Raw genomic sequence first — 14,619 nt, 5'->3', positions numbered from 1 at the left:
TTTGTGATTTGGTTTTCTCAAATATTAAATGAATGGGTTGGACTGGAAGACCCCTATGGGTGACTTCCAACTCTAAAAGTCTATGAATAAGTAAATGCTTCATCACGGTGATAGTTTTCTGTACAGTCAACTAATTCAGCCTGTGGGATGTCTAAACTGCTTGACTGTGGGCCTACTCGCACTGAAATAATGAGTTCTACCATTTTAATCCTTCCACTCTGTACCTGTCAGTTGTCCTGAGTTTGAACCAAAATAGAAAATAATTACACGTATAAATGGAGTTATGGAAGTTATGGCTTTAGTTTCAAAATGAAATATGGCTGAAGATAAATAGTAAATCCAAGGGAACAGAGCTCTTAGAATCGTCTAAAGCAAAACGCCCTTCTTCAGTTTTCCAAGGTAGCTTGCTTAGATGATTTATGACCCTTGAGGTAAATGCCACCCTCTTTACAGCATGATCCTTGGGAGATCCTGGCATGTAGAGTATTATAACAAGGGTAGTTAGTGAGCCAAGTTAGTGCCCCTATCTATCACTCAGAGACATATGCCAGGCGGCTCTTAATGAGAGAAAAGAAAGTTTTCACCAACTGAAGATTTTTAAATGATGCTCACTGGTGGAAATCAACCAGAATGTGGAAATTAAGTAGGATGGCGTCCTGTGAATGAATGTTCTCGACCTCCGTCCCCCAAGTAGCTGGGAAAGAAAATTCCAGAGCAGGGACTATCTTTTCTTTGTATTCCCAGTCCTTAGCACAGTGCCTGGCATACAGCAGTTGCTTAAAAAAATGCTAGTGGACTGACTATTGCCCCTCTCCCCCCACTAAGTCAATCCCCTTCTGCTGTTCTCAGCAGCAATTCAATTCAACTGCCAGAATGAAAAGAAGACAACTTGGTACAGTAATCAGAATCCTTCCACTCTGTACCTATGTTTGTGATGTTTGTGAATCAGGCCTCAGTTTCCTAATATATAAAATGAGTAGCTGGACAAGATGATCTCTAAGAACCCTTCCAGTTCCATTCTATGATGACATTCATTGATCAAAAGTTCTTAACCTTTTATGAATTTCATGGCTCCCTTTGGCAGACTGGTGAAGCCCACTAACCCCGTCTAAGAAGGATAATACATGAAATAAATACATAGGATCAAAAAGGATATCCATTACATTGAAATTCTTTTATCATAAAAATAATTTTAAAAGTTTACCGAGTCTAGGTTAAGAAGCCCTGGAGTAGAGGAATGGTTTTGAAATGGAACATAGGATTTTTGAGTTGGAAGGAAACTTGAAGACCAGCTAGTCTGGTACAGTCAAACTCAAATAAAAACAGGGGACCATTAAACCATACACAAGGAACCCCTGAAGACCACATATTGACTTAATGTAATAAATCAATGTAATGTAATATCTATGTGTTATTGTATTTTTATTTACTTCATTAAATACTTCCCCATTAAATTTTAGTTGGATTTGCGCTACATTCTGGAGTGCTGCTGGCCACAAGAAGCGAGGCCCCAACGTCCCATCTGGTCTAACTCTTTTATTTTACAAATGATGAAACTGAAGGAAGAGAGAAATTAAGGGACATGGCCAACCAAGGTCACAATGGTCATAAGCAGAGATTCAAACAAAGGTTTTCTGACTCTAAGTCCAGTAATCTTTCAGCTGTAAATGAATGTTTTTTAATCCAGTGATCTTTCCACTGTATCACAGGGCCCTCCAGATAGGATCTTTGAAAGAGGATCTGACTTCAACTAATAAAGACCATTCATATTTATGTTCTATACTGCTCAAAAACAAAGCAAATTTAAAAAATACCCACAAACCTCTAAATATATTAAACACACATAGCAAGATCTGGTTATAGAGTATGCTATTTCTTCCCTCAGGGATAAACAAGTTAAGCCCCTTAGAAAATGGCAAGGAGTGTTTTAGTCTGCTATGGAAGCACATAGTATGGAGAACCTAAACTGGTTTCACAGTGACTCGATGTCTTAGAGAGATAATTTAGATTTTTAAATACTTAAGTTAATTTACACTTGGGGACTGTGGGGGTAAGGCCTCTGGGAAGTAAGTTTGAGAATCATTCAAACATTCAGGAATAGTAAAACACTATAATGATGCTGGTTCATAAAGATTAAGAACATCTGAATTTCTGTATTAGAGAAAGAGAGATCATAAGATAGATGTCAAACATATAGCAGCCTGCCACCTCTGGAAGGAGATGAAACAGTCAGGAAATAGGTGACAAAATTAAGGTACAAGAAAACATAGGGAATGCTAATATACAGTTTTCTAAGGCATCCGTATGTATGGTTTAGTGTGCCCCTTTTCTGTGAGTTTGAGATCCCTGATGTAAGCTTAAATCCAATTCACAAGCAAGTCATTGCCTGCATGCTGTCGCTGGTCCTCTTTGAGAACGAGATGAACAAGACATTTCACCGTGTACACAAGGAGTGTGATTTACTCGTCAGTACAGGCCCGTACAACCTGTGACCCTCAAAAGGATTTCAGGCAGCCCACGAAAAATGTAGAGGATGTAAACATAGGCCTGCACAACATACCGTCTGTGGGCCACCTGAGCCTGCCAAAGGATTTCGGGTGGCCTGCAAATAATGTAGAGGATGTCAAAGAAGCCTGCCTTAGTATGACCGCATCTACACGATACATAGCACTTCATGATAGCTTTTCACTCTGAGTTTGATTTAATTGAAGAGAACTCTTATTAAGTGGCAATTATGAACAGGGGATGTAAATGGATCAACAAGCATTTATTAAGTTTTTTGTTATTTTTATATATTAATAATAATAATTATTATGGTGGATTAAAAGCCTGGAATAGAAAGGCAAAAGTGAAATAGTCCCTCCCCTCAAGGAACTTACATTCTAATGGCAGAGACAACATGTGCATGTGGGCATACTATGAAATGAATAAAAAGTAGTTTGGGGAAGAAGGTGAATAGCGGCTGGGGGCCAGAAAAGGCCTCACAAAGAAGGTGGCACTCAAGCTAAATAGCAGTGAGGAGGAAGTATGTCCCAGGCGGAGCGTACAGCTAGTACAAAGGAGTGGAAATGAAGCAGTCAGCAGACCTATGGCTGGAATTCAGGGTTCAAGGTGGGGAATAAAGGGTATTATGAGGTATTATGACTGGAAATGTAGGAAGGGGATGGGTGTTGAAGAGTTTTGAATCTCCAACAGAGGAGTTTATATTTAATACACTGATGTTTAATGAGGGTAGGGGATAACGTGATTATGTTAAGTTTTAGGAAAATCGCTTTGGTAGCTATGTGGAGGATTGTAGTGGGGAGAAACCTGAAATAGCGACCAAAAGAAGGTCACTGCAGGAATTCAAGAAAGATGAGACGGGGACCTAAACTAGAGTGGTGACTGAGTGAGTGGAGAGGACGTTGTGGAGACAGAAACAAGAAGACCTCCAGAGAAGCTCGCATTGGACCAGAGGGAATATGAGACCCAGAGCACAGGTTCTTACATTGTTCTGTGTCATGGTCTCCTTTGGCAGTCTCATGAAACCCACGGACCCCTTTTCTGAATATTGGTGTTAAATAAATAAAATGAAGTCTAAAGGATAACAAAGGAAACTAAGTGTACTAAAATATTGTTACCAAAATTATATTTTAAAAAAGGTTCACTGAGCCCATGCTAAGAACTTCTAATATAGATTTTCAAATATAGTGTAAGGAAAATTAAAAAGGGAAAACAAAGTATTGGCCTACATAGTGAGTATCAAGGAAAACACCAGAGAATGTGACACCTGGGTGAGCCCTGAAGGAAGACAAAGATGCTGAAAAGTGGAGGGTAGGAAGAATGCATCCCAATCAGGAGGGATAGCCTTTGTAAATGAAGAGGGGCCAATGGTTGAGTTTGGGCAACAGCTATTCTAAAGCAGGGGATTGAACTGATGTCCTCTCAGACCCCTTCCAGTCCTAAAGCCATGACCCTATAAGATGGGAAAGTGTATGTCCATCCATGGCAGGAAGGTAAGATAATTCTGTATTTTACTTTGAATTTTTAAAATTTCAGTGGTGTCTTCTTGAATCATCTAGGTAAGAACCCAAACAGAAGGCAGGAGAGTGAAAAATAAGCATGAGATTAATGTATACCAGGGGGATGATGGGAACCGTGGGGAATAATGCTTTCCAGTCAAGCTGGGCTTGACGTCTAGTTCAGTTCAACTTGGAATGAAGAGTTTATGTGATAGCAAGTAGCATGATATAAGGCCAGAAAGGAGGAAAGCACTTCAGAAAATATAAAGCTGTCAAAATGTCATTATCATTGCTGTTGTTGTTTGGCCATTTTTCAGTCACGTCTGATTCTCTGTGACACCATCTGGGGTCTTCTTGGCAGACATAACTAAAGTGGTTTGCTATTTTCTTCTTCAGCTCATTAGATAGATGAGGAAACTGAGGCAAACACAGTCAGGTGACTTGCCCAGGGTCACACAGCTAGTAAGTGTCTCAGGCCAGATGTGAACTCAAGAAGGTAAACCTTCCTAACCCCCAGGCCTGGTGCCCCCTAGCCACCCCTTATTATCATTATTAATTATTAATTATTATCATTACTTAATGTTAACCTGAATATGACAGGAAGTATAGATGCATTTCAAAGGGAGTGCCAACTAATCGCCAAAGCTCACTTTCCTTTTATATTTCTGTACAATGCATTCATATACATGGCAAATCATAGTTTTTGAGATGTTACATGGCAGCTCGTTCTTTTGGCCTGAAAAAAGTTTGAGGTGGGGAGGACAAGTTAGAAAATATAGAAACTCTTTCTGCTTCTTTTGGTAGGGTACCATTTTTTCCCCATCTATGTAAAGCCATTTAAAGAGCTGGCTTATGATGATGTATAAGGAAAGACTTAAAGACAGGGCAAACGAGCTGACCGCTGACTGGGGTCATGTAGCTCCCTGCTTTGTGGTGTTGGAAAATAGCACGGCTGCCCCTTGGGTGCTCCAGGCCAACGCTATCCCAGGGGTTTCTTTGAACAACCTCTCAGTCTACAGGTAATTCAGTCACTGGCTGGAGCCATGTCAAATATAGCTCAGAAACTTATCGTCTTTAAAGCTTTTCTCTGAAAAGCCTTGTCATTAGATCCGGCTTTAAGCTTATAGTTACCCAATAGGTGTAGATTGGTCTCCAGACGGATTGCAGACTGGAACAGCATCTCGTCCCGGTTCTCCAGTGAGGATTCTGCTTCCAAATGGCTTTGTAACCAGCAGGCATATTCTTCTTTACTTAGAACCTATTTGAAAAGGATGTTCAGAGACCATTTCAGACCCTAGGTGAGCATGACTGAATACCATAAAATAGAATACATAGGATTACAAAGGAAATGAATAATACTCATATATACATATGTGTGTGTGTATGTACACACACATACCTGGGATCAGGGACCCAAGGCTAAAAACTCCTGATGAATATAAATAAGTATAGTATAAAGAAAATTAAGGAGGGTGAAAAAGGCCTCCCCCCTCTTTCTTTTCCCCAAGATGCCTCCCTCTTCTTTCTTCCACCCCAATCAATGGCTGACTTGTCAGTGGAACTATGGAGATTTCTGGCCACTCTTGCCTTTCCTCCATAACCTAGGCTGACTCACCTTCTTGGCAATACATAAGGTACGTAATCCATCCACAGCATAGAGGTTCAGATAATTTTGAGTTTTGCTTTGAATTTTTTTTTGGTGTTTTCCTCTCGAGTCATCTAGGTAAGAAGAGGAGCAGAAGCCCGGTGAGTGAAAAATAACAAGCATGAGAATAATGCACACCATTACACCTTTTGCTTTTTCAAAGGCCTGGAAAGGACGGCCAAAAGCCTCCTGCAGGGACAGCGCTGAAACGTATTTGATGGAGAATCATCCCTCCAGAGCCACAGCCTGCCCTGTTCATGGCTTTTTTTCTCCTAACTACATGGATGTGTATCAAAATCTATGCCAGAACTGCTTAATTTCTCTCGAAGTTCTTGTCCAATAACGAAAACAGATTGAGGCCCTTTCTTTCCTAGATCCTCATGAAAGTGTTCCTTTTAATTAAGATTATATTTGTGAACAGCTTAAATTTTTTAAATAATATTTTCATCATTGTTTGATTGTTAGTTTTTTTTTTTTTTGCCTTAATCCTGGGGTAGAGGGAGGAGGTATAAGTTGAGCACCTCTCTGTAAATAATATTTCATATTCTGTTATTATTTATTGAGACAGCTAGGTGGCACTGTAGCACCAGGCCTAGAGTCAGGAAGCCTCTTCCTGAGTTCAAATCTAGCCTCAGGGGCAGCTAGGTGGCACAGTGAGTAGAGCACCAGCCCTGGAGTCAGGAGGACCCGAGTTCAAATTTGGCCTCAGACACTTCACACTTACTAGCCGTGTGACCTTGGGCAAGTTGCTTAACCCCAGTTGCCCTCCAAAAAGCAAAAACCCTCCAAAAAACCCAAATCTAGCCTCAGATACTTACTAGCTATGTGATTCTGGGCATGTCACTTAACCCTATTTGCCTCAGTCTCCTTATTTTCCTTAAAAGAGCTAGGGAAGGAAATGGTAAATCACTTCAGTATCTTTGCCAAGAAAACCCCAAACGAGGACACGAAGAGAAAGGCACGCCTGAACAAAGGACTGAACGACAGCAATCATTCCCTAACATCCCTTGGTGCCACACAGCATGGCACCAAGTGGAAAGAACACATCTTCAGCTTCCGGCTTTTATTGACCAGCTGTGTGACCATTGGCCAGCCAGCATCCTTTCCTCAGCCTCGTTGCTGGTAACACCACATACAGTGTTGTGAAGATCGGCTGAGATAATATATGTAAAGCTTTGTCCACCTGAAAGCGCTAGACAGAAGCGTAACTAACCATCTCCGTGATTTCCTCCGTTGGCTTCTGCCAAGGGCGTTGTCGTGATTCTAAGGCATGCATGGCACGTGTCTCAAGCCACAACAGGCAATGCACAAGGTATCGTCAAAGAGACCAGTAACCCAAGAAGAAAGTGAGTAGGTTGGTTAGCAAGAGCAGATGACAAAAGACACCCCGGATGATCCAACGGGAGCCGTGCCATAGTGGTGACGGTTCTCTGTGCTGGAAGGCGACCACAATGACATGACTATGCTGGGCTCGAGGTACAGCATGTTTGACTGTGGCTGATCAGACCAGTACAAGCTTGGAAGGCTCTACCACTGCACAAACAGTTCATGTGAATGATGTAATTTAATGTAATGGAATTCATAGAATATCCAGAGACCTGGAGGAAGTTCCCAGATAGGTCATAATCTATACCACTGGAGAATGCACGAATGAATGAATGAATGTCATTATTGAGTGTTTACTCTAGGCCAAGTACTTTGTTAAATGCCTGGAGTACAAAGAGAAAAGGGAGACAGTTCCTGTAAGCTCATATTCTAACTAAGGAAGAATGTAAGTGTGTGTGTGTGTGTGTGTATACACGTATGTATGTATATATATAAAAGGGGGCCAACTGAAATGTGTTTGGAAGATGTGAATGCCCTAGGTAAAGGGGCAGGAGACATGACATGGTCCAGGAGTCCTTAGGGTCCATTGGCAGGTGAGATAGCAGTGCCCTGGAATAGCAGTTGGGTAGAGGGTATAATCTCAGAAGCTGATCTTGGGAGGTAGTACCAGAGCAGATAATATGACCTGCTGGTCATACACACCAGAGGTATGGCGGTTGTCAACTCATTGTATGTACAAGCTTTGTGAACAGCCAGGTCCACTTCACAGGGTGGCTTGAAGGGGCCTGACTACCACCACTAAGAAGGGGACAGTGGAGCTTGGGTTTGAGTACAATGGGGATTTGGGCTTCCCTCTCACAATGGCGCAAAACACCCACAGTGGAAGGACCCACATTAATAATCGATCTCCGCCCCCCCCCTCACACACACAATCAACAGAAGTTAGATGTTAAGAAGGGAGAAGTCCTAATACAATTTCAGAAAAAAAACAAAACACCACCTTAGAAATTAAAGAGAAATGGGGAAGAGGGAAATGACATGATCTAAGGATGGAGATTGCAACTTCTTGACTTTTAAAATAAATTTAAATAATTTCGGTTATAATGAATGTGAACTGCATTAAAGTCTTTCTACAGGGTGCTCCAAAAGATTCACTGTAGCTTTAAGCTTTAATAGAGATGTGACCCTGGGATCCTCAAGGTTGTGCCCTCGTACCTAAGATCTGATAGGTCCCAGAAGCCCAGAAAGGCTTAAAGCACAGGCCCAGTGATACTGTTTTTTTTTTTTTTTCTGTAAGTTTGTAAAGGCATGCTGCCAGAGGATTTAGCCTTCTAGGGGATAATTTTTTTTCCCCTGCCCATAGCAACCCCATGAAGGCCAACTACATAGAGAAGCTACAATCTATGTTGGTGGATGGCAGCAGCCATACCAATGAATCATACATCCTTGAAGTACCGAGGTATAAATGTCAACATGTTTTCTATCATTTGAATGACACCCTCAGTGATGGCCTAATGGGAAACTGGAAAGGAGAAGAATGGACTGAAAGAAATGCCTAGAGTTTCTGATGAAAATACCATAAGCCCCTCATAAACTGGAGGCAGAAATCACGCCCAAAGTTTTGATAAAAGATTCTCCAGTGAAAAGAGCACTGGTTCCTGCAGAGGAATCAGGAGTTGGGGGTTCAAATCCCACTTCTGGTGCTTTAGTCAATCACCTTCTATAGCCCTCAGACTTCTCTCTGAAATGATGGGACTGGACTCTATGTCTTTGAGATGTATGATTTTATGAATTTTATGAATGGTGGCTTGGGCATTTTTCACTTTTTTTCTAAAAAAGCAGCTCCTAAAAAATATAGGTAGATTCCAGTTTGTTAAAAAAATTAATCCCCTGAAGAAATCACATGTATTTGAATTCACACTATATGAAGTTATAATTGTGTAAAATATGGTAATTGGTTCTCTCCTGATGGGAATATGCAGTCCAAATTAAAATTATTTGACCACATCTGGGGGCTTCCCAAAAGCGTTTCTGATCTAGCAAATGAAAAGAAGATTCACACGACCTTTCTTTTTGTTATGTGGCTGCAAGAGTCACCACTTGGGGTCTTCCCTTCTTGACTTGATCGTGGGAGTAGTAACCATATATGCTGTTAATATGTTCCACAGTTCATAGTGCTTATGTTCCACTCTGAGGTGAACATATTTCATTAGGAGACCATTCAAGGAATCTTTGTTAACTGGTGAAGGATAGATAGTTCTTTATTTTATGGGTCAGCTATGGTTTTCTGTATGTCTTGCCATGATTTTCCTAAAATTCATTAAGCAAAAATTCCGTAGTAGTATCCTTCAATGCTTTCTAACTCTGGAAAGCCTTCAGCAATGGTAAAGTAACCACAAGGCCAATGCCTCAGTGGTACCCATGAAACTATCTGTCACGAGGTAAATTTCCATTAATTTCAGTTGGATGAATAATAAATGCTAGGCAAGATGTGTTTTAGGAACTAGAGTTGAATTTGGCTTCCATTCAAAACAAAATACAAAGGTTTCAAAATGTATAATTTTTGTTGTTTTTCATTCAGTCAGTTATAATAAGGAACTCACCCTTCATTAAAACTGTTCAAATACTCTTTTACTAAAGGTATTAAGGTGAAATTAATTTTTCTCTTTCAGTTTGTTAAAACACATAATTTTCTGTTCACAGTTAAAAGTATAATTATAATTCCCTGTATAAATCCAGGGGAAAAAAAGGGAGGAGTTTGTACATATGGAGGAAAGCCTACTAATGATTAAGAATAGCTGCAATCTTATAAAGAACTTTCCTCTATTAAGATAGACTAACGATATTCGCTCAGGTATTTAAATTAATATACAAGGAATAAGAAAACCTGGGCTTTTATTATGAGCTGCCTTCAACTTTTTAGTACTATCTTTGAAACATTAAATTAACCTTTCTCTGGTCACAGTCACCTTCTGGGTACAAATATTCACATTTTGTGACTTTGAAATTAAGTATTTCCTACATTATGAACTCAGAGCTCTACTCTTTCCCTTGGATGAATTAAATATTGCTATCCAGAGAACTGTGGTATGGGATATGAAATTTCAATGGAATAGGGAGTTTTCAGGTGAGGAAACACAGGTGGACACCTTTTTTACAACTTAATATCCTTAGAGAGATGACTGGGGCACTCAGAAATCGAATAACTTATCTGGGGTCACCCAGGTTGGTATGTGTAGAGGTGAGGCTTGAACCTGGGTGGTTCTGGCTGAGGCCAGCTTTCTATTGACTATGCCGGGCTGCCTGGGCATCTGGAGAACAATTCTATTTATTCACAAATTCCTATAATTCATATTGTTTTGCATGCTTCAACTTGGTGTAATGGTAATGGGAATTTGAAGATCTTCCCTGCCCCTTAATAAGCCTAAGGGGATTTGAAGACCTTCCCTGCTTTGAAAATATACTCTGCCCCCTAATAGGCTGAATATAATCACATGGAGCCAGTGGCAGGAAGAGTTTTCTGAAGGGTGAAGTGGAGCCCACAGGAAGCAGGGAGTCAGAGCAGCTAGACATGGTTGGGAGGAGAGGATGCATGTGAGGGAAACAGGCTTGTGAGTAAATATTGATCTTTTGTTGCTTTGTGGGAAGGCTAAAGGATGCTGTGGCTCTCTAATTTCTGTGCTACTATGATTGAGTAGGCTTACTGGTTTTAGAATTTGGTTTTCTGCTGTCAGAATAAATATTTTGTGTCTGTCTTCTATATGGAGAGTCTGTTATATTTTGTGATCAACACTATGCAGGTATATTTATAGTGACAGTTGGTGCTGAAAATATTGCATTGGCATCACACATGGTAAAGGTGAAGATTTTCCCATGTAAACTACGTGTGTCAAGATCTCCAGATAGAAGCTAAGTGCCAAGCAATGGGGGCCCAAGACTTTATTTATGTAAGTAAGTTCATAAGCACAAGATAGGACAACTGGTCTCACTAGCAATGGAGGTCATGCTGAAGATGCTAACCTTACAATTTTTTAGCCATTTGTTGTGGTCCATGCAATGGATCTTCACAGCAGTCCTGTAAGGTTGGCAGACTGTACCAGGGATTATTATGCCATACTGTAGATGAAGAAACTAGGCTCAGAGAGAAGTGACTTGTTCTAGGTACTTGGATCTTGATCACAGAATTTCAGTCTGGCACTTCTGCTAGACAATGCTTGTCTCAACAACACCTCTTGGAAAGTCATTTTGGATTTTTAAAAATCTCAGGCCTTTAAAGGCTATTTGGCCCGGGAAACATGGGTAAATATTTGAAAGATTCCTTTATATTTGCCACGTCTTCATGTTAACTTAAGAACATCTTAGAAGGAATGTAAATTAATTCTAGTTTAAAATAAAACAATTTCATTTAGTGATACAAATATCTCCCCCCAGCCCTTTTTTGGCTCAAACCTGTTATTTTATTGATGTAGGAAAATCTCAGTGAGGAAATGCCCTGTACCAATGCAGTATAGCCACTGTTCAGCAACTTAGTCCTACAGCATTGCCCAAGACCCTCAGGAATGAAGGAAATAGGTATTTATTAAGCATCTGCTATATGCAGGGGCAGCTAGGTGGTACAGTGGATAGAACACCAGGCTAGAAATCAAGAAGATCCGAGTTCAAAGGTGACCTCAGACACTTCCTAGCTGTGCAATCCCGGTCAAGTCACTTTATCCTGTTTGCCTCAATTTCCTCATCTGTCAAATGAGCTGGAGAAAGAAATGGCAAACCACTCTGGTATCTGCCATGAAAAACCCAAATGGGGACTGAACCACAACTGTATGCCAGGCACTAGAACACTCTGGAAACATGTCATTTAATCTTTACAACAACCCCTAGAGGTAAATGCTATTATTATTCCCATTTTACAGTTGAGGAAACTGAGGCTGAGTATAAGTGACATGCTCAAGGTCACACAGTAAGTTCAGTGAAACTCAACTCAAATCAGCCTGATTATAGGACATTTGTTCTGTGTGCTATGGCACCCCCAGCTGCTCTGAAAGATTATTTATTTTACAATATGTTAGGATGATATAGAGAAAGCTGGTTAGGGACCTCAGAGAACATCTGGTTCAACCTCCTCATTTTACAGATTAAGAAACTAAGGCCCAGTGGTTAAGTGACATGCCCAAGGTCATATAAGTAGTAAGTAGAAAAGCAGCAATTCAAACTTAAATCCCCCGACCCAAAGTGAGGTGATTTGCTGCTTTACCATATCACTAGCTGTTGTTCATGGTCACAAGGCTAACATGTGTCAAAGGCCAAACATAACAAAGGTTGTACCACCTCAAAGGTCGGCCTGCTCTCCATTTTACTGTGCTGACTCTCAAAGATCCTACATGTGCTAAAATCAGGAGTGTTCTGAGTTATACCATTGAAGTACACACAAAATCATGCATGCTTTAGATTCCAACCATTGCCTAAAATGCAACAGATATTAGTAGACATAGGAAATTAACAGGACCCAGCAAATTATATAGAAAATAGAGGGTATTTCCTCAGCAGAGAGTTCCCTACGCCAGTCCCATAACTCCAGTCCCTATTTTTAATGCTATCCTATAAAAAATAACAGACTATATATGAACACCAGTTCTCAACCTAATGATTTAATTAATGCATTAGACTTGAGTACTGAGTATTAATTTGTCTAGGTTATGGTTCATTAGAAAATCAATATAGTATGGAGATAAATGATATTTCCATTTATTCTTTGGTATCAAAGTCTTACTGATGCTTTGAAAACAATACAAAACATTTTCTTATGTTCTAAGGGCAACCAGGAAAAACAACCATATGTTATTTAAGCAAAACCTTATTATTTGGGGGGACAACTTATCTTTATCATGTAGTATGTTAAGAGGATATAAAGTATTATATATATATATATATATATATATATATATATATATATATATATAACTCGTCTTAAAGTATTCACTGAAAAAAGCACATAGAAGTCGATGGGTTGAAGACTCAGTTAGAAATAAAGAATATTGCTGCCATTATGGGTTTGCTGTGTTGTGTGACTTAGGGAAAATATTTCACTATTTAGAATACATTTCTAGGGGCGGCCAGGTGGCGCAGTGAGTAAGAGCGCCGGCCCCGGAGTCCGGAGGACCCGGAATCAGTTCCGGCCTCAGATACTTGGCACCTACACAAAATAACTGGCCGTGTAACCTTGAGCAAGTTACTTAACCCCAATTGCTTAAAAAAAAAGAATACATTTCTATTTTTACTTATGGTTTGAGGAGAAAAAAAAAAGATTTGGAAAAGTTTTGAACAGATTTAGTGGGGCAAGTGGTTGGCATTGCAGATAGACTGTGGGCCTGGAGTCTGGAAGACTTATCTCCTAGAGTTCAATTCTGGCCTCAGACACCTACCCGGCAGCTGCGAGATCTGAGCAAGTCATTTAACTCTGTTTGCCTCAATTTCCACATCTGTAAAATGAGTTAGAGAAGGAAATGGCAAATCACTCTAGCAACTCTGCCAAGAAAACTCCAAATGGGGTCACAAAGAAATGGACACAACTAAAATGACTGAACAACAACAAATCAGATTTAGAAGACAATGGAATACAAAGGAAGCTGACTGGAATCATTCTAAATTAAGGGTACCAGATGCCATTTTATGTTAAGTTGAAATTACTTTTCCGCACCTAATGTCCAGGTTTAGGAGGGAAGAAAACAAGAAACGAAAAAGGCCATTTGAAAGGTCATAAATTGCCCACAGGATAGCACATATATTTGATGGCTGCCCTAATTCCCGTAATAACAAAAATCCTGGGCTGAAGAAGATGGGAAAGCTAACACTAATTAAGAACCTTTACACTGGCTACCAAAAAGCAACAGAATATTTACTTTCCCCAGTTTCACATTTTAACAAACAATAAAACACTAAAAATATTTTAAAAAGATCTTGGCAAAAAGGCTAACATCCAAAAGATCAGTGACATTATAATTTAATTTTCATTCTTATTATACATAATCACATACATTTATAATAACTTCATTAATCCAAGTTGGATTTATACCAGGGATGCAAGGATAGCTCAACATTAGTAAAACAACCAACAGAATTAATCGTGTCTGATGTTCTGCCATTGTCAGTTGTGTCTGACTCTTTGTGACTCCATCTGGGGTCTTCTTGGCAAAGATACTGCAGCGGTTTCCTTTCCCAGTTGATTTTGCAGATAAAGAATGGAGACAAACAAGGTTAAGTGACTTGCCCAGGGTCAAACAGCTAGTAAGTATCTGAGGCCAGATATGAACTCATAAAGATGAGTCTTCCTGATTCCAGGCCCAGCACTCTAACTGTTGTGTTGTCTATCTGCCCCTGGAGTGAGGAAGATCTGATTTCAAATCCAGCCTCAAGACTCTATTGCCTGTATGACCCTGGGCAAGTCTCTTAACTTATCTGCCTCAGTTTCCTCATCTGTAAAGTGGGGATATAACAGCACCTGCCTCCTCAGAATACTGAAAAGTCCAACTGAGAAAATATTTGTAAAGCCCTTAGCACAGTGCCCAACATACAGTAGGCACTATAGAAATAAATGCCCCCTATTTTCATGTCTAACTTGTGAAACACCATAGTCAGTCACAATAAGGCATC

General features: G+C 40.0%; 1 protein-coding gene across 1 annotated transcript in view; it reads right to left on the bottom strand.

Moving 5' to 3' along the window:
• The window catches only part of ATP10A (ATPase phospholipid transporting 10A (putative)), a 282,963-nt gene that overhangs the window by 25,811 nt on the left and 242,533 nt on the right, over positions 1 to 14,619 (bottom strand). The window contains exons 11-12 of the mRNA XM_069072951.1: positions 5,617 to 5,720; positions 5,133 to 5,259 (exon numbers count right to left, since the gene is read on the bottom strand). Coding sequence (XP_068929052.1) covers positions 5,133 to 5,259; positions 5,617 to 5,720 — 231 coding nt within the window. The remainder of the gene's footprint in view (positions 1 to 5,132; positions 5,260 to 5,616; positions 5,721 to 14,619) is intronic.

Source organism: Petaurus breviceps, unplaced genomic scaffold (assembly GCF_028583685.1).
Source record: "Petaurus breviceps papuanus isolate PSGF00001 unplaced genomic scaffold, PetGlider_PUasm1.0 90849, whole genome shotgun sequence".
In the NCBI taxonomy this organism is placed as follows: domain Eukaryota; kingdom Metazoa; phylum Chordata; class Mammalia; order Diprotodontia; family Petauridae; genus Petaurus; species Petaurus breviceps.
The sequence above is the reverse complement of the archived record's forward strand: the minus strand, read 5'-3'. Positions and strand labels throughout refer to the sequence as shown.